Source organism: Cornus florida, unplaced genomic scaffold (assembly GCF_030987335.1).
Source record: "Cornus florida cultivar Cherokee Brave unplaced genomic scaffold, ASM3098733v1 CherokeeBrave_3.0.0_Hap2_Chr02, whole genome shotgun sequence".
NCBI classification, from domain to species: Eukaryota; Viridiplantae; Streptophyta; class Magnoliopsida; order Cornales; family Cornaceae; genus Cornus; species Cornus florida.
Genome location: NW_026775572.1, coordinates 24,576,721 through 24,597,428, shown reverse-complemented (window position 1 = coordinate 24,597,428; position 20,708 = coordinate 24,576,721). Strand labels below are relative to the sequence as shown.

Sequence of the window (20,708 nt, the reverse complement as noted above, 5' to 3'; positions counted from 1 at the left end):
AGTTACCATAGAATTATTTCACGAATGAATCATTATATATACAATACATAATTAGTACACGAGGAGTTTTTATATTTTATATGTTAAAGTGTATTCAATTTTAATTTTTATACCCTATAAAAGTGTTATTTGATTTATAATATTTATATACATTTTAAAATAATTAATATAATTAAAAAATATATTCAACACTTTTTGATATTCTTGCCAATGCACTTTTACACCTTTAAATAGATAGATTTACATTCTTAACTACGCATCTGTTTGCGAAGAAAGGAAAAAATAAAAAATCCGGCGTGTTTTATATACTTTGGTAGTTTTCTTATATAAAGTGTTTCTCTCAAATTCAAACACCTTTTCTTTTATGAAGAGTTATTGTCCAATTAAAATATATCACCTCTCTAATTAAATTATTTTATATTTATTATTATTATTTTTACAATAAAATAAATTAAGAAATTTTCTAGAGTAACATTTAGAATAAAACGATATTTAGTTCAACAAGTTTAATATATACTTTATCTGTAATATGTGTATTACATATATATACATACATATATATATATATATATATATATATATATATATATACATACATATATATATATCATCATAAACCAATTTCTATTTACTTATATTGATTTAAAAAAAAAAAAAAAAAGCATGGATATGATCTTCAATTGAAAAAAAAGAAGATTTATTTCATCTTAATACATCCTATTCTTCAAATAAAAAATCACGTTAATTTCACTTCTTTAATCATTTATATTACTGAAAGTCACAATTTTTTTAAGAAAAGTATCATAAACTAAAACCCTTCTTAATTGTGAAATCTTTTTCTTTTTCACTTTTTTTCTTTAGCGTTAAGGAAAAACGTGATTGATTAAATTTAAAATTCTATCATACATCAAGCAGGGTAAAAGTTATTTTCTAAATTCTTTCTTAAGTAGAGAAGCTTTACAATCCTTGACTAAAAGTCAATCTCTTTAAATAATAAATTATTAATATTAAATAATAAATTAATAAATATATGTCTAAATCAAAAATTAAAAGTTGTGCTTATTCAACCGCATTGGAATAAAAAGCTCATAACATTCTTGTAGAAAAAATTATTCAATTTTACTGAAATTGATATTATTAAACATCTTTTAAAGAAACTAGATGATGGTGGAAAGTTATAAATTTCATTTATAAATAAATCTCTCCTGATGAATTTTAGTTATCTCTGAATTTCTGGTATGTATTAATTCCATGTAGTGAAATATATTCATATGAAAAAATATGAATTTCAATTTATTTAGAGTGTTGGAATAATTTATTGGGTAAAAATGAAAGTGTCATGAAGGTCAGAGTGAAATACGTAAATGTTATACTCCTTTTTTGAATTTAGAAATTAGAGAGACACACTTAAAAGTGTTATATAGAGTAAAATAGGGAAGTGTTATAATCCTTTTCTGAATTTAGAAACGCTTACGGTGCGTAGAGAGACACACTTTTAATAGCAAACACTTGTAGAAAAATTAGACTTTCATAATTATAGATTTTATTTATGAATATATCATAATACTTACTCTATATCATAATTATAATTATGTGTGAACAACTTTAAAGTCTCTATATAATATGATATCATGTATATTATATTCAATTCAGTCATACATAACCAAAAAAATATATATAATAATTGATATAAGACATGCACATATAATTATTTAATTTTTATTGCATGTTTTTAAATCTATCTATAAAAAAATGTAATGTGTTATATGTAGTATTTATAAACGTACTGTTATACTATAATACATTATATGATTTGATATAATAAATCTCTTGTACAATTGATTCAATAGTCTTTTTCATTTCTTTGTAAAATAAAATTATATTCTTTTATTTGTTCGGCTATAAATACCACAAGAATATTAGGGTTTGCATAAGGTTTTAGATAAAGAGACTTTGAAGATGATGAAAAGTCTTATTTATCTTTGAGATTAATGGTCAAATAGTTATTTGGATGATGAATGATAACTTAAATTTTTGAATTTATTTTGCTCTAAATTTATAAATACATAAACCAAATTAATTTAGCACTTTTATCTGCAAGTTACTTTAACTTTATTTTAGATTTTATTTCTCTATTTAATTTCCAAATTATTTTTACATATCATCTAAACTATTTTACTATTTCAAAATATTGCTAAGTTCAATCACGTGCATCGCACGTGATTCTATCTAGTGTGTGTGTGTATATATATATATATATTGACAAAATATGTCATTTTTCCTCTTCTTTCCCTTAACCCAATCCTCCATCTTCATAAAATATAAGAAAGATGAAAATCAGTTTTGCTCGCATGCATTCATGGTGGGTTAAAAATTTCTTCCACTTCCAACTTTGCTAATTGGGTGATAAATGAAACATGTACTTCAATTTGGAAACTAAAATTTTTTTTTTTACTAGAACTTGTTTCTTCATGAATACCACCAGGAGCGGAGCTTGGGGTGGGCAGGCCCCCCCCCCCCCCCCCCCCCAAAAAAAAATAAATAAATAAAATTTATTAGTATATACAAAATAAAAAATAAAATAGTATACTGGCCCCCCAACATTAGGGCACCCATCAGTTTGCCCTCTTTTTTGAGCTGAGAACAGTGAGAGTCTAGTATACTGGCCCCCAACATTTTGTTACTTTGACCTTTAGGAGTTTAGCATAATAAATAAATAAAATTAAAGAATATCTTCATATAAGATAATATAAGAATCATCTTATTATAATTATTATTATTTTTTTTTTTCTGCCATTAAAGACTTAAAGCAGATTAGTAGGGGAAATGATGGTCCACATGGAACAAATGTTCATTTCGGTAAATTTGGTTTCTCTCTTTTCTTTGATTGACTGTGCTACAAGCCTGCATCTACTTGATTACATTGAAAATTAATCTTATATTTTGTTACTTTGACCTTTAGGAGTTTAGCATAATTAAAAAAAAAAAAATTTGAAGAATATCTTCATATAAGATAATATAAGAATCATCTAATTATAATATTATTTTTACTCAATTATGCTTATTATGAATTTAGGATCGATGGTTTAAATTACAATGTATAATCCTAGGTATTAAAAATTTATATTTGAATTACCCTCTTTAGGTACAATGTTATACGATGGTGAAGCCAAAAAGAACTATTAACGTTTTTTTTTCAAAAAAATGATGTGCCTTCCCTGGCTTCCGCCTCTAATGTTGATGTTTCGGTTCATGATAACCAGCATCTTCCAAAATCTCTAAGAGTTGAACATACAAAAGTTGATCTTACCTTTTTAGAATGTGATCCAGGATTACGTCGTCAAATATGGGATTATCCTGTTGACAAACGTGATGAAGTTCGACGAGCTTATATTAAAGCGAAACCATACCAAATTGTGCTTTAAGTATATCCGCTTTCTAGATCAGAAAAGCTTCGTCGTCGATTTCAATCATACAAAAGTTGATCTTACCTTTTTAGAATGTGATCCAGGATTACGTCGTCAAATATGGGATTATCCTGTTGACAAACGTGATGAAGTTCGACGAGCTTATATTAAAGCGAAACCATACCAAATTGTGCTTTAAGTATATCCGCTTTCTAGATCAGAAAAGCTTCGTCGTCGATTTCAATCATCTCGGTTTAAATTATTTCCTACCTAGTTAGAGTATTCTCCTTCAAAGGATGTTGCATATTGCTTACCTTGCTTTCTTTTTGGAGTGAAACCAACGGGGGCATCCTGGAACCAATGCATTTACTAGTGAAGGATTTCGAAGTTAGAAGTAAGTTAATGATGGCAATAGGTGTGCTTTCTTAAATCATGTGGGAGGAAGTCCATGTTCTGCTCATAGCATTGCTGAGAGAGCATGTAAGGACTTAATGAATCAACCTTGTCATATTGATACAATGATGGTTAGACAAACTTCCGAACATGTTTCAAATAATCGATTGAGATTGAAGGTCACAATTGATGCGGTCCGATGGCTTACTTATCAAGTTTGTGCTTTTAGAGGGCATGATGAATCCCTTCAATCAAGTAATCGAGGCAATTTCATTGAAATAGTAAAGGCTTTTGCGTCATATAATGATGATGTCGCTAGAATTGTTCTTGAAAATGCTCCAAAAAATGCCAAGTATACTTGCCACAAATTCAAAAGGAGATTTTGTATATTCTTTCTAGAAAAGTGAGAAGTAAGATTCGTTAAGATATCGGCGATGCCAAGTTTTGTATTCTTGTTGATAAAGCTCGTGATGAATCTAAAAGAGAGCAAATGGCTCTCGTTTTAAGATACGTTGATAAGGATGGTTTTTTACAAGAACGTTTTTTTGATCTTGTGCATATCAAAGATACAACTTCATTGAATTTAAAAAGAATCTTTGTGCAGTTCTTTCTCAATATAATCTTGATGTTCACAATCTTCGAGGTCAAGGTTACGATGGTGCTAGCAATATGTGTGGTGAATGGAATGGTTTGCAAGCATTATTTCTTAATGATTATCCTTATGCATATTATGTGCATTGCTTAGCTCACCGACTACAACTAGCATTAGTTGTCACATCTAGAGAAGTAATCGTTGTCCATCAATTCTTTTCAAACTTGAACTTCATTATCAATAACATCGGAGCTTTTTGCAAACGAACTAATGAATTGCATTCTGCTTAAGTTATGGAAATTGCCCATTTGATAGATCTTGATGAACTAGAAACCGGTCAAGGAGCTAATCAGATTGGTAACTTGCAACGACCTACTCGTTGGAGCTCCCATTTTGATTCTGTTTGTAGTTTGATAAGGTTATTTGGTCTAATATGTTCAGTTCTTAACAACCTCATTGAAAATGGATGTAATTACAAGATCTGGGGAGATGCTGATACTGCTTTTAATACTCTTAGATCATTTCAATTTGTGTTTATTTTGCATTTGATAAAAGATATCATGGGAATAACTAATATCCTTTGTTAAGCTTTGCAACAAAAAGATCAAGATATCGTAAATGCTATGCAATTGGTTTCGAGTACAAAACAAATCATTCTGAAATTGAGAGAAAATGGTTGGAACAAGTTACTTGATATTGTTAAATCATTTTGTGAGTGCCACAACATTGATGTGCCTGATTTAAGTGTTCCTTATACCAAAAAAATTAAGGGTCAGTTACGTCACCCACAAAAGAATATTACATTTGAGCACCACTATCGGATTGTTATATTTTATGGCACAATTGATTCACAATTGTAGGAGTTGAATAACAGATTTAGTGAAAAGGCAATGAAAATTGTTACTCTCAGCTCAGCTTTAGATTCTAGAGATGGTTACAAGTTCTTTAACGTTGAAGACATTTGCACGCTTGTAGATGAATTTTATCCTCAAGATTTCACGGACCAAGAGAGGATTATGTTGACATTCCAATTGCAACATTATGAGGTTGAAATGATTGTTCATTCATATTTGAAAAATATGTCAACGATTTCTTAACTATGTAGAGGATTAGTGGAAACAAAGAAGTCAAAAATCTACTTTTTGATTGATAAGTTGATTCGTCTTGTCTTGACTCTTCCCGTTTCCACAGCAACTACAGAAAGGGCATTTTTAACTATGAAGCTTGTCAAAACACAACTGCGCAACAGGATGGAGGATGTGTTTCTTGCAGATTACTCGAGTGTCAGTATTGAAAAAGAAATTGCTCAGACTTTTAGTACAGATTCAATTATAGATGATTTTTTTTCTCTAAAAAATCGTCGAGCTCAGCTTTTGTAGTAGTTGTTTGGTCTTTCAGGTTTCTTTTTGTATTTATCTATGTCATATTTGACTAAATATATGTCAATTATTGTATTGTAAACAAATTGGCCAAATTTTGGCTAAATATATTTTTGTATGCATCTAATCGATCAAGAAGTACTTTTGACTTAAAATATTATTATATTATATTAGTAAAACTGTTAATACTCCGACCCCCCCCCCTGCATTGAATCCTGGCTTCGCCCCTGAACACCACCACTCTCTGAGGAAGAAGAGTAAAGCAACATAGAGAGTAAAAAATGAACTGAAATCCTGCAAACCCAGATCTCCAAAGATCCAATTTCATCGTAATTTGAATAACTTCAGTAAATCAGACGGTCTCCGATAATGATTGCTTTGGCAGTGGGCACGACGGCGCAAATATCGCTGGGCTATCGTGTTTCTCATGAACATGGATGCAGCCGTTAGATTGCAACAATTTGGGATTTTGATCACCGGAAAGGACATGCCTCTTCCTCATTTCACCGGAGATGGTGGTTCTGTCCACCGTCAGAAAATAGCCAAAAAAAAAGGGAACGAGAGAAGGGGATAAAAAATATATATATATGAAAATAAAAAGGAGCAAAAAATTGAAAATAAATGATGATAAGGTTGATGTGCTGTCAATTTTCTAGTGGACATTGAAATTATTTTGCCATATCAGCAACTGAAGTTGGATGGAATTTAAAACAACATAGTTCAATTTAAGGGCTAAAAGGTAATTTAATTTTTCATTAACGGCTCATTGACACTGTATTCTCATATACAACAAAATGATAGTTTAAAGGATTTTACTTACTTCAGGAGAATTTTTTACAATTTCTTACAATTAGATCATAGTTTAGGAGGGTTTAGTGCATTTTACCCTTCTCATATTTATATATTCTATAATATTATAAAGCTCTGGGACTTGTATTTTGTCGGCGTTTACTTTGTCTTTAAAATGACAAAAGAAAAAAAGTGCTTCTCTTTCCCTTGTTCTTGTGTTTTATATTTCTATATTTATAGAATCTGTTTGTGGTCAGGTTAGAGCCGTTGCAATGTTTGTCTTGAGGCACATGTAGGGATGGCAATTTGCTAGCCCCATTAAGTACTCGTCCTGCCCCGTCTCGTTTTTGGCGATTCTGGAGAATCGTTTAACTTATTTGAGTGGAGATGGTTTAATGTATTGAAAATTCGCGTAGATTAAGTGCGAGGGCGGGGGAGGTCGCCCCACCCCGCCCCACCCCGTTTAGATAGATAAATTACTTAAGCACCTTTATTTCATTAGTATATATATTTCACATTAGTACCCTTATTTCATTAAAATATATATATATTTCATTAGTATATATATTGAGACAGTTTGTTTTGCAACAAAATATGAAAATTTGGAATAAGTAGCTTGCGCGATCATTTAGAAAGTTTTTAATGTTAATTTTATGCTAAACTATTTATTCTTTTTTTTTTTTATGAATCTTTTCAATAATTTTATAATTTCAATTGATAAAAAAATTAAATGAAGGAGAATTTATGGTCTTAAACAAGGCGAGGCAGGTACTCGCAGAGGTAAATATGTTAAACGGAGGCAGGAATGGGGTGAAAAGTTTCCCGTTTTTACGATTTTGGGTAAAGACAGAGTGGGGTTTTTAAATAGTTGCGGGGGTGGGGGAGGGTACACTCGCCAAACCCGTCTCCATTGCTATCCCTAGGCACAGAGAGTTAGTTACAGGTAGAAAGAGAGACTTGCAGCATATAGCGCATGTGATTATTCTAAATAGGGGTGGCAAACGGACGAGTTGGGCCGGGTATAGGCATGGTCAAATATCGCACAACCCATATTCGTCTCGTTTGTAATGGGTTATGTGAAATGGATCGGGTCAATCCGTTATGACCCGCCAACCCGTTTTAGGAAATAAAAAGTTATTATTTTGGATAATCTCATTATAGTTATATAAATATTAATTAACATAAACCAAAATATCAAAACAAAAAATTTTGAGAGAGAGGACAACAAAGAGAGAAAACTTTTTTTATTTCCTTTTGCTTTTTCTATACATCTGGACACACACTGACACCCATATATTTATATATATAGCCATAAGCTAAACTTACAAAGCAAGCTAAGAAAACAACTTGCTTACATGTATTTAATATGTTCACACCTACAACATTATATATACAAGGTACCTATACACATAATTCAAATCGGCGCACCAAATTTTCTCCATAGTAGGCCACACTACTAATTTCATTTCTTCCAAATTTTCATAAATAGTGAACCCCACACCATATATATATATATATATATATAACAATTATTATAATTTTTTTATTTTAGATGGATAAAAGCTCGTAAAAATATGCATAGATAATTGTAAATCCTTTAATTTATTTTGAAAATTCTTTACATTTATATTATTTTATTTTGTGATTAGACATGCATGAAGGTAAGATATTATTTATTTCTATATATATATATATTATGAAATCATTTGTTATGCTTTTTATAGAATAAATAATTAGATGAATAAATTAGGTCGTCTTATTTTGAAATACAAATGTAAACATAGATTTCTTTCGAACCGTAGTATTACATACACACGAGGAGGAGTTCATGATGCAAAGTGAATCTTAAAGAGAGAATTTTAGAAAGAAATAGTAGGAGAGAGAGAATTTGAAATCATGTGGGAGAATTTTAGAAAAAAAGAAGTGAATGTGAGTCAAATAGAGGTTGTAAAACTGCCTCTTTTATAATGGGTGAAATATGGATCAAAATGGATGACTCATATTCAACCCATTTAACCCTCTATAAAAATGAGTTGAATATGAATCATCTATTTTGATCCATATTTTAAAATAATTCATCCATATTAATTTTTAAGTGGTCTAATAATGATTCTATTTGTATTTATCTAATTGGGTGGATTTTGATTGCTTTTATGTTATGTTGAAAACTTCAGGTAGGAGGCTTATTAGGTGGAGCTGCCACTGGATGGCTTATTGGTCCTGCATGGCCATCATCAATACGAAAAGAAGTGGTAAAAATAGTGATGGACGAAGAAGAGTTTTTGCTGACAGGGGGCCAATTTTCTCCGTCGTCAATACGAAAAGAACACCACCTCTATAGCGCACTTAAATGGCTTATTGGTCCTTATTAACACATTTGTGTACATTCATTTAACAAAGTTATTTTTACATTTTCATGTTTTTGTAATTTATTGTCTTTGAGTCTCTTTGTCCCCTTACATGTTCGGAAGGAGGGTTTTATTATACACAAACTCTCTTGCAAGCTTTATAGCAAAAGCCCACAATGCCCATAAGAAAGCAGAAAATGATAAGTACTCCAAGAATGAAACACAGGCTACATTTATTATCATAAAGGATAATGTTTTTAACGTAAACATAAATCACAATCAATTCACTATTTATTTAGTATTTATTTTTCTTCAATTTGCTCAATTTAAATATTGTATATTCTATATACACTTTCCAAGCCAAACTGCCAAACTGACCTTCATACAAAACCCTAGCTACCTCCTGGCAAAAGTAATCATATTGCCATACATGCTCCAACTGCTATATTCTAATAAGCTGTAATTTTCTGAAATTTTTCTATATTTTTTTAGGAATTTATTTGATTTATATTCATATTTTTGGAATATATATATATATATATATATATATATATATATATATATATTGGTTATTTATATACACTGTTACACTGTATCGGTGCATTCAATTAGGGATTTTGATTTAGCGCGTCGCGGTACATAGCACTTTGGTGCACCACAAATCAGGACCATCCAAGATTGTCCTGATTATTGAATGAGGATCCAGTGTGGCGTGTACATAGGAGAACGGTGCACACGCTGATCTGGGCCGTGGGTGGAGTTGATGGATGGCGGAGGATGATCTGGTGCGGCGCGGTCCGTGGAGAGACGGTGAGCCTGCAATGCAAATTTAATGGTGGGAGAAGATACGGTGTGGACGAGCTCACCATGACACGGAGGAACAGCTAATGAAGAGCTGCCAAAAAAATAAAAAGCTGTCTTCTATATAAATAAACCAAGCCCATCCCGTGCAAGAAGCGTAATCGTAGTCCTTTGCTCTACTCACCCCGTTCAAGCAATTGGGTTGCTGTTTTTTTGTCCGATTCTGGTTGCTCGCAGATTGTTCGGAAGGCGAGTTCTTCTTCTCCTTCTCCTTCCGATCATCTTCTACGGCCCCCGATCACCCATATATACCGTCTCTGGTCGTGAACTTCTCCGGCGAGTTGTTCTTCTCCGTCCGATCATCTTCTCGTTCTCTCCCTTGTTCAAGAATGGAGTGCGACACACCGTATGATGATTCGTGCGCTGCACGGTTGGGGGACTCTTCAATCATTCCCATGGCCGACCCAAAACCTTACACACAATTCTACGTAGACTTCCAAGTACGGTTCACATATCCTCCGTCGGATTTCATGGACGACGATGATGATTCGGAGGAGGATATCGATTGCTTAGAGTCGGAGTGGCGTTCTATGCAATTTTGGGTTCCATGTGACCGAATGACGTGTCACAACAATAGTACATGGTCCACGATATCAGATATGCTGTGTGACCTAGGTGTCCCCTTACGTGTTCAGCCTTTCATGATTTCTCGTATCATCATTCCATCGGCCGAATCAATGGTGAAACAAAATCTTGATAAAAACGTAATACCCATGGTGGTGTCGATAGATGTAGTGGGCCGTCCAGAAGAGGAAGATGAAGACGAAGATACAATGGTGCCAATGGAGTCGAGGCGAGTGCCGGCTAGCGAGGCATCCATTGAGAACTTAGAGAAGGTGAAAGTCAAACATTCAGATACTAAGATGCAGTGTGTGATATGTTTGGAACAGCTTGTGGTTGGTTCGGAGGCAACCCGGATGCCTTGCTTGCATGATTTTCATAGGGATTGCATTGTTAGATGGCTCGGAGCTAGTAATTTCTGTCCACTGTGTCGCTTTCGGATGCCTACTTGAAGTAACTTTTGAGATTACTACTATGTGACACGCCTGATGTTATTATCTGTATTATTGATCAATTGATTGTTATTGTTTGAGAATTCGTTTTCTTTTTTTCTTTTTTTTGCTAGCTAAAGTTTCCAACTCCATGTTTGTTCTTGTGAAGATCCATGTTCTTGTAAACTATCCATATTCTAAATGAAGAAACTATCCAGCTTTTGACCTATGGAGGCATTGGCTAGGGTTTCGTCTCACTTTCGATCTCACGTGAATTCTACTTGAAAACATTGATGAAAACAAGTATCAGTATTCGAATCCTTTCATTATGGAGGGAGGTTTGGTGTACTCCCGAGCCCAAAATGGAAAAAGGAAATCTAAGAGGGAAGATAAACATGTTTTATGGAAATCAAACCAAGAAACATCCCATGACTACTATTTTCTTGATGACTCTTCCACTACAGTCCACAGAACATTTATGCTTTCCAAGTGACTGTGCTTCCTCCAAGAAAACCTCAGGCAAAACACACACACATACAAATTAGCAATTAACTGCCAAAAATACTATTAAAGGAGAACTGGGACATGTCTCAATTATACAAATGGGATACACATCTTAACTATATGCACCTATTGATAATTTCCAAATTCCCAATGCTTCAAAACTTAAAAGGCAAAGACTAAACTTCATAGCTGACAATTTTTCTTTAATAATATTTATTGTTTTAGTGGGAGATTGGAGTTATTCTTTCCCAAGTAATTTCAATATCCATTATAAGCTCCATACCCTCATATGTACATATGAAATTGCCATTTTCCAAAACTAATAAGATTTAAAATCTTTTGAACATCCTTACAACCAAATAAGAAAATCTAATATCCTACAACGGCTTCCTTCATTGATCAGATCTCCTATGAAACTGATGCAAAATTCAATATTTTCACAGTGACTACAGCTAGGCAGTTGAAATTTGACACTTCCTGGTTTACTCCTCAGGCAAATCTCGCTGAAATATATAGCTTCTTGAAAAATATCTTCTTAGATCTTACAGCTCACGAAACAGAACTCATGATGACAGACATCACTGGGAGAAGCCAATTTTCAAACCTGGTTCTCACCCAAGCCTCACCAACTGGTGTCTGTAACTCCTTATGTACAGTTTTAATCAAATGACTCCCTATGTACCTAGTGCCTCCTCATGGGGCACTATATAATTTTATATGTTCTTTACATCTAAATAATCTATTAATTCCTTCCTACTCTACCTATTCTTTCAATAGAGAAAAGGAAATTAATACAGAGTACATAACATGCAAGTCGAACTTTCTTTTTCTCCTTTCATCCTTAGGTTAGCGTGGGAACTAAACCTGCACCACTTCTGTCTCTTTCTTGTCTAGCTGCTCGTCAATCCTTTGTCAATCATTGGTTCAAATCCATTACCCGAATTAGAGAGTCGAGTAAAGACAAGTAGTCCACCCGGTTCACCTGCTTGCCCTAACCTAACCGTCTAACGAGGAGAGAAGCTAACACATCTCCCGATCCATGAAACAAGGCTGAGGCCTCTTATTGAATTACTTGATGCAACACAAGGGAAGGTCCTGTTTTAAATCGTTTTTCCACAAGTCCGCAGGTCAAGCAAGATCCAAGTCAACCTCTCTTGTGCACACACATCATATAAACATATACAAAAAAATAAAAAATAAAAAAAATAAAGGAAGAAGAAGAAGAAGAAAGAAAAACAAAGACCATCTACTGATCTCTCCCAAAACAAACTACAGAAGAATTTTCCAAATACAATGGCCCTCCCCTAAGCCAAATACAAGGAAGACAATGACATATGTCCAAATCTCAAAACTGTCTGAGATACTATTACTGGAGAACTGAGACGGTGTTAATTACACAAATGTGATATGCATCGTAATTTCTTAAATCATTCTGGTAGGGATATTAAAGGAGGGACTCATCTATCTTTAATACTTTGTCACTTAAAGAGTAAAATGCATAACCAACATGCACCTATTGATAACTTGCAAGGCTTCAAAAGTTAAATGGCAAAGACTAACTTCATATCTGACACTTTTTATTCAATAATATATATATATATATATTAGGTGAGATTAAAGTTATTATTTCCCAAGTAATTTCAATATCCATTATAAGTTCCATACATAATCTCTCCACCCTAATATGTACATGTGAAATTACCATTTTCCAAAACTAATAAGATTTAAAATATTTGAAACATCCTTCCAACCAAAAAAGAAAATCTAGCATCCTACAACAGCTTCTTTAGTGACGAGCTCCTATGGCACCGGTACAAAATTAAATATTTTCACAGTGATTACAGCTAGGCAGTTGAAATTTGACCCCCCTTGGTTTACTTCTCACTGTAGTTGTTTGTGCATATGATGGAACCACTTGGTCATTAAATCAGGCAAATCTCGCCGAAATATAAAGCTTCTTGAAAAATATCTTTTTTAAATCTTACAGCTTATGAAACAAAACCATAATGATAGACACCACTGGGAGAAGCCAATTTTCAAATCTGGTTCTCAGCCTGGAGTCTATAACTCATTGTCATTTACAGTTTTAATCAAATGACTCCATATGTTCCTAGTGCCTCCTCATGGGACACTATTCAATTTAAATGTTCTTTAAATCTAAATATTCTATTTCCTTCCTAGTCTACCTATTCTTTCACTAGATAAAAGAAAATCAATACAGAGCACACAACTCATGTGCACACATCATATAAACATATACAAAAACAAACTACAGAAAAATTAAAAAATGGAGATGGATAAATTATGAGTAAAAACAATCATATGCATTTTGATGAAAGCTTGATTCATAATTTTCCAAAATAATTTCCACAACATCTGGGCTTCAATTCCTAACCAAAAGAGGTTAAAAAAGTAATCAACTATTAAGATGAATGGGGATAAAGAAAACATTATTTACAGATTACCGACTTGCATGATGGCAACGGTGAGATTGACGGCGAGGCTGGTGGTGGAGATAATAACTCTTTCCCACTCCCCTTGTCCTGGCCTGGACTGGAACCATAGGATACAGCAGGTATAGGAGAAAGATCTGGGGACAGCTGTGATGGGGGACCCATGGAAGGTGGATATGCAGCAGAAGCATGAGGTGAAAATGTAGGAGCAGTCGGGTTAGAATGAGATGCTGGTGAGGGGGCTTCGTTGAACTGTGGAACCACAATGTAGACTAGAGCGAGGGGAATGTGTATTTACAATTGAAGGTGCAGGAGAACTTGAAATCGGAGGTAAAGAAGGGTGGAACCCATTTTCCGGTCTTGGTGCATATGGAAAGTCATCATCAGACGGCGAAGAAGCATCACAGTTTAAACAAGGTGGCGAGTGATGAAAATTAGGTGAGGGAACTGGAGAATAAGATGGAGAACGAGAAGCATATGGGAAATAAAGGCTTCTGCATAGTCATTTTCCTCAGGAGATGGAGCAGGAGCAGGAGCAGGAGCTGGAGAAGGAGTTGGGGTTGCATCAAGTGTACGATTGAGATAGGAAGATAACCTAATTTCCTTAACTTTACCAAAAACAGAGTTACTGAGGCCAAGATTTTTTGCAGGAGACCCTACGATTGTTTCAGCCAATTGCTTCAATCTTTGTGGCAGAAGCCTTCCCATGTCTGACATAACCGAAGCCTGAACTGTGACTGGGGGAGCTCTTGTTGACCCATTTTTGTTTGTCACCTGCACATACACATTCTGCATGCAAAACAAAATCATTACCACACCATATAGAGAAATACATATTACGTAAGGGGTGTCAATAACTGATTAAATAACTAAACTGAAGCACACTCTAATATTAGGATCTCAAACCATTGTATTGGTCCATAGAATAATTAGGAATTTGGGAAACCTGTGTCGAAAATTATTTACCCAGTTAGCATACCCACTATTCTGGTGGATGAATCATGAAGAAGACAACAAAAATAGCCACTATAAAAAAAAAGGCAGTACATATACTGAATTTGAAAAATTGTATTAGTGGTAATAAGGAAAATCATAGAAGAGATGGTAAAACTTGCATACTCGCATCAGCATTATTTCATGAAATACTAAAACTGATCCTATGCCATCAACAAATTTATTGAAAGCTCAAGAAGCACTAAGATGCCAAAATCTCCAATAGCCTAAGCACATGGCATAACACAAGGCGTGGGCATGAGCAAATTAAGGCACAAATGACATAGTTGCATATCAGATATATTGAAAAATATAAAAATTAAATATGCAACACAAACAAGTGAACATCAAAATAAGAAATTTTTTCGGCATTTCAACTCAGTGGATTAGTAACTAGGAAGCATGGACACTCCTCTTGGGCATGAGTATGCATGGGGCACACAGCCGGACATGTCCAACATGGCTCAATTGAATTTCTTTTTTTTCCCTAGTAGGACACACAACAAGGACATTGTGGGGGCACATTTAAGACACTTCGGTGACATGGGCGTAGTTTTGCATTTAAAAAAATAAAAAATAAAATATACCAATGCAATTTCAAAACATATTATAAGTTAAACATAAAATTAATACAATGTTTTAGAAAACAAGAACACCACCAAATTGTATTCATAATAATGTGATTTCTTAAAATATTAAAATACTTAATTTTCGGCACTTAATTTTCAAATTTATCAACCAGCACATTAGGGTTCCTTGACATGGTAAGTCGTCTTATTAACATACTACAACTCTATGTAATTTCTACCACATATCTAGTTCGACATTTATAATTGAGTTCGTAATACTAGTGACTAACCCAATCCTTTTTGTTATGATATATTTCACCAATGCATCTGCCATCTCATATAACTAAGAAAGTATGAAAAGCAAGCCATCCATATGTGAGCAAACTTTTTTCCCTCAGATAGCAAGCCAAGTAAAAAGGCACATTTATACCATGCCATCAGAAGAAAAAAATTAAAAATGGAGATGGATAAATTATAAGTAAAAACAATCATATGCATTTTGATGAAAACTTGATTCATAATTTTCCAAAATAATTTCCACAACATCTGGGCTTCAATTCCTAACCAAAAGCAAATACTTGCAACTCAAATAAGCATCGAGTAATAACTTATGTCAGAGGTTAAAAAAAGTAATCAACTAATAAAATGAATGAATGGGGATAAAGAAAACATTATTTACAGATTGCAGTACCGACTTACATGATGGCGATGGTGAGATTATAGTTTTTGCCAAATCATGCGTCAAAATGGACCCAGGTTTACACATCATCCATATTCGAACCAAAAACACTCTTCAATGCTAAAATTGACGGTACAAGACGTTTATCAACGCTAGCAGTTAGAATCCATGGTTGAGAAGAAACAATTTCCACAACATCACTAGAAGAAAAACCCAAGTCTCGAACAAGTTTTATTTTGGGTTTGATGGAGCGCTCAAGATTTGCAGAGAGAAGTTGAGGCACGCGTTTGATGACGCACTAAATACTAATTTCCTCAAGAAATGAAAGAAACGAATTGGTCTTTTCATGGCTTTTCAGATACTTTACGACGGAAGAGACTTTCGAAGCAGTTTCAGGAGAAAATTTGTGTCTATCAATCAAGTAATCGGCCACCGCAATTTGGTTGGAGAGGAAGAGAAGAAGGGGAAAGAAATTCTGGAATAGTTGAATATGGACGTCAACCCTTATATATATACATATATATACATATTTGGTAGGTAGGCAATCATACACAATTTTTGCCCCAATTGGAGCTTGAACCCTCAAGCTTCCCTTTGGGGAGGTGCTTGGCTTGGTGGTGGACAAGTTCTATGTACTTATTTTTCGCAGGCTTAATACGTAATTGTCTTATTTTAATTTTTTACTCTCTCCTACTTTACTATGTCAACGTTTACACTGTTTTTGAAGCATAAGGGATGATTTGATGTATTGAAAATTCACGCGAATTTGGTGCGGAGGAAGGGGAGGTTGCCCTATTTCGTCCCGCCTCGTTTAGATAGATAAATTATTTAAATACCTTTATTTCATTTTCATTAGTATATATATTTTACATTAGTACCCTTATTTTATTAGGGTATATATTTCATTAGTATATATATTGAGACAATTTATTTTACAACAAAATCTGGAACAAGTAGCTTGCGCAATTATTTAGAATGTTTTTAATTTTGAATTTTAAGTTTCTCTACTTTTTTTTTTTAATCTTTTCAATAATTATATAATTTAGTTGATAAAAAAAATTAAATGAAAGAGAATTTATGGTCTTAAACAGGGTGGGACGGTAACCCGCAGAGGTAAATATATTAAACGGGAGCGGGGATGGGGTGGAAAGTCCCTCCATTTTTGCAATTTTGGGTGAGGAAAGAGGTGAAATTTTTAAACGGTTGCAGTGGAGAGGGAGGGTACATCCGCCCAAACCCACCCCCGTTGCCATCCCTCGACACAGGGAGCTGGTTAAAGGTAGTAAGAAAGACTTGCAGCATATAGCGAATGTGATTGGTCTAAATAAGGGTGGTAAACGGACGGGTTGGGTCGAGTTTGGGTAGGTTCAAATATGGGCCGGTTGAATATAGATTGTGACCGATATTCAACCCGTTTGTAATGTCTTAAATATAGGTTATGTTAAATGGGTCGGGTCAATCTGTCATGACCCGCTAATCCGTTTTAGAAAGGAAAAAAAAAATTATTATTTTGAATAATCTTATTATTGTTATATAAATATTAATTAACATAAACAAAAATATCAAAACAAAAAATTTTGACAGAGGGAGAGAGCACAGAATGTAGAGAGAGAAAACTTTTTTTATTTCTTTTTGTTTTGTTATTTGCATAGTACTTAAAGTATGGGTCAGTGTCACCATTATGAAGAGCAAAACTATTATTACATTTGTCAAAACCTCATGGAGCATCTGCACCGCCCCTAGCTATAGCCCAATTTTGGTGATTTGGAACCCCAAATGAGGTGCAGCGGGCTGGTGAAAATGGGAGGGGCCCACACCGGCTCGTGGAATACCGCGAGCCCAAGCCTGATCAGGGAATTTTTTTTTTTGTTTGTTTTTGCCTTTTACCAAAATGGCAACGTTTTGTGTGAAGGTTTCTTTTTTTTTTTTTTTTTTTTTTTTTTTAACGGTTAGAAAGGCACTGTTTGGCAGGATGGTTTTTTTTTTTGGGAAAAACCCAAAAAAAAAAAAAAAATTATTTGGGCCAAAAATAAATTAAAAAACCTTTTTTTTTTGTTTTTTTCCCTTAAAAGTTGTTTTTTTTTTTAAAAAATAAAAAAAAATTGCTTTAAATTTTAAATTTCTGCCACAAACAATGCATTTGGCCGTTAAGGCACTGTTTGGCTAACACAAATAGTGCTTTAAAGGGTGTAATTTTTTTATAAAAAAAAGTTTAAAAATTTCAATTTTGTAAAACTTTTTTTAAAAAAAATAATTAAAATTAAAAATTCATTTTCTTATTCCCATAGGATTTTGTAATCCTTATTTTCTTATTTCAATTCATTATTTTTAATCTTAAAAAACCATTACATAATAAAAATTCTAATACACGAAATGAGTATTCATTATATAACATGAAAAATATAGCCGTTTTGAATATAGCAGTTAGAAATATAGCCGTTTAGGAAAAGTTTTAAAATAATAATAATAATTTTTTTTTTTTTTTTTTTAGAATGAAAATTCTAAGAACCTGATAGAGTGCATGTTTCTAGAGAACGAAAGTTACTAACGTGGCTCTTGAAATTGCTAACGTGATTCTTGAAAAAACTGAAGTGGCATTTTTGAAGAGCCAAAATCCGGAGAAGCTGGTGCAGATGGCCTTACCACACATTCTCCATGTCCAGTCGCTATTGTCAACATTGCCAACAACAAAAATATTTATTACACTTGCCAAACCACCTATACACCTCTAAAAACCTTGCCAATCTAGTGATAATTGTAGTGAGTTTTTTATTTTTTATTTTTTGAAACATGAATATTTACAAATGGACAATATTTAGATCCTCGCTAGTGAGGATTTATAGTATATTCACCGTTGATATAGACCAATAATAAATGGACATGTGATATTTAATTATCAAATCAAGGATGGTGGATAGATATTCACTTACTAAATCAGAGAGGTGATTTGATAACCATCTATAATCTGGTAATTAAAATAGGATGTGTCCATTTGTTATTGGTCCACATCAGCGGTGAATATACTGTAAATCCTCATTAGTGAGGACATAAGTATTGTCCTTTACGAATATTGAACCACACATATAATAGTTTGAAAATGAATTGTGTGAGATGTATACAATAAGATTACGTACCAAAAGTCAATAGTAGATCACACAAATAAATTTATATACATTCTGTAAGAAAAAAATTGTCAAACTAAAATATATTATAGTAATCAGCTGAAAAGAAAACGTATTATAGAAAATTTGTAAGGGATCAATCTCTCAATTCCCTTTTCATAAGGGTTCTTAGTTTTTTCTGAGTTCTCTGTTGTGTCAGAGTTTTCTTTCCTCATTTCCTTCCTTTTGTTATGCCTTTGTTTTTGGAAATTTTCGTTTTGGTATGACGATCGTTAATAGGTACTCGAGGTTTCATATTCAATTAGGCCATGGGGTTCTGTTCCTGTGTGGTTATGGTGGAGTGTACTGCCTGTGTCCGATCTCTGGTTTTATTTTTCGTTAGATCGACTTCTCTTGCTATTTGTTTGGTTGGCTTCATGGCGACGACGACTGGATTCCGTTATAGGGGATACTATCTGCTGGCCACTCCAATTGCGTCTGCTTCTTATGCAATCTGGTGTGCTATGGGTTTTTTGGTTGTTCTTTTCTAGGGTTGATTCAATTTGGCCGCTGCTAGGGTTTCATAGTAGGTTGAGATCATGGTGGAGATCTTGGTTGGTGAGGATGTGTGCTCGGTGGAGGACGCGTCCCTGGGAAGGTTTCTGGTGGGACTGGCTGGGTCAACCCCACGTGGGGTACTCAATTACCTCAAAGCCCCAACCTATCATTTCTTTCCTCGATCAGGTGTTTCACGTGGGCATACTTAAGGTTCTCTTGCAATTTGTGGCTCGAATTAGGCCGCATTTTTCAGCAACTGCTTTTCATGACATCATCTTTCATACTTGTGATAGGGAATTTTTACCTTGTGTTCAATTGCTAACCGGGTTCTCTGCTTTTCTAGTAAGTTCTCTTCTAGGGCTATATCACCTTGGTTATCTATGTTACCTTTTTGGTTATTCCATGGTTGTGAACTTGCATCGAAAGAGAGGGTTGAAGGTGTTATTGTGTTGTCTTTTTATCCTCTTGCTTTTATTGGGATTATGGAGTCCTCCTTGATTGATCAACTGAATGGCCTGAAGCTTACGCGTGAGGAGCAAAAGCCAGTTCACTTATCGGCCGAGGATATTGCACAAGGAGTGACTATGTGCTCTAACAGTTTATTTAGAAATGTTTGGTCTTCGAAGACTATCACTTTGGCTGGTGCCAAGTACACATTCGAAAGGTTGTTCCAAAAGTTGTGGCCCAAAGAAAGACAGACTGAATCCCTGTCCACGCGTCTTATAGTTTATGAAGTTGCAAGGAATTTGTTTCAACTCGTCATTCCGGATAGTTTGATTCGCCACAGGCTCCTTTAAGGTTGTCAATGGTTGTTTGATGGGCATCTACTTCTGCTCAAAGAATGGGAGGATGGTCTATTACTATCTGAGTCATCGTTTCATCTCTCGCCATTTTAGCTAATTACTTTTCTGAAAAGGTTGGTCGTCGCATTACTGACACGTTTGGACGGTGTTTGAAGGTGAAGCTTCAAGACAAGGGAATGATCGAGAGCAAAGAAACTTTTCTGGTTGATAGTAGGGTTCTCCGCCTAAAGGTGAAATTGGATATTACTAAACCGCTTCGTCGGAATGTTAGGCTATTGGGGCCGTTG

The 20,708-nt window shown here is 34.0% G+C and overlaps 2 protein-coding genes across 3 annotated transcripts; one reads left to right on the top strand and one right to left on the bottom strand.

Annotated features, from left to right (window-relative positions):
- Positions 1-9,870: 9,870 nt before the first annotated feature.
- LOC132294316 (E3 ubiquitin-protein ligase SGR9, amyloplastic-like) lies at positions 9,871-11,056 on the top strand. Its single transcript, XM_059792124.1, has one exon. The coding sequence runs from the start codon at positions 10,099-10,101 to the stop codon at positions 10,780-10,782; it is 684 nt and encodes a 227-aa protein (XP_059648107.1). The 5' UTR covers positions 9,871-10,098; the 3' UTR covers positions 10,783-11,056.
- A 2,509-nt stretch (positions 11,057-13,565) lies between these two features.
- On the bottom strand, positions 13,566-16,596 carry LOC132294317 (uncharacterized). 2 transcript variants are annotated; one of them, XM_059792125.1, is made up of 3 exons: positions 15,980-16,596; positions 14,625-14,664; positions 13,566-14,507 (listed from the first exon to the last, which is right to left on the bottom strand). In XM_059792125.1, coding segments are annotated over exons 1-3 (423 nt in total). In that variant the 5' UTR covers positions 15,982-16,596; the 3' UTR covers positions 13,566-14,126. The 2 variants fall into 2 exon arrangements, 1 of the variants encoding a protein (XP_059648108.1); XR_009478031.1 differs by lacking the exon at positions 14,625-14,664.
- Positions 16,597-20,708: the final 4,112 nt, after the last annotated feature.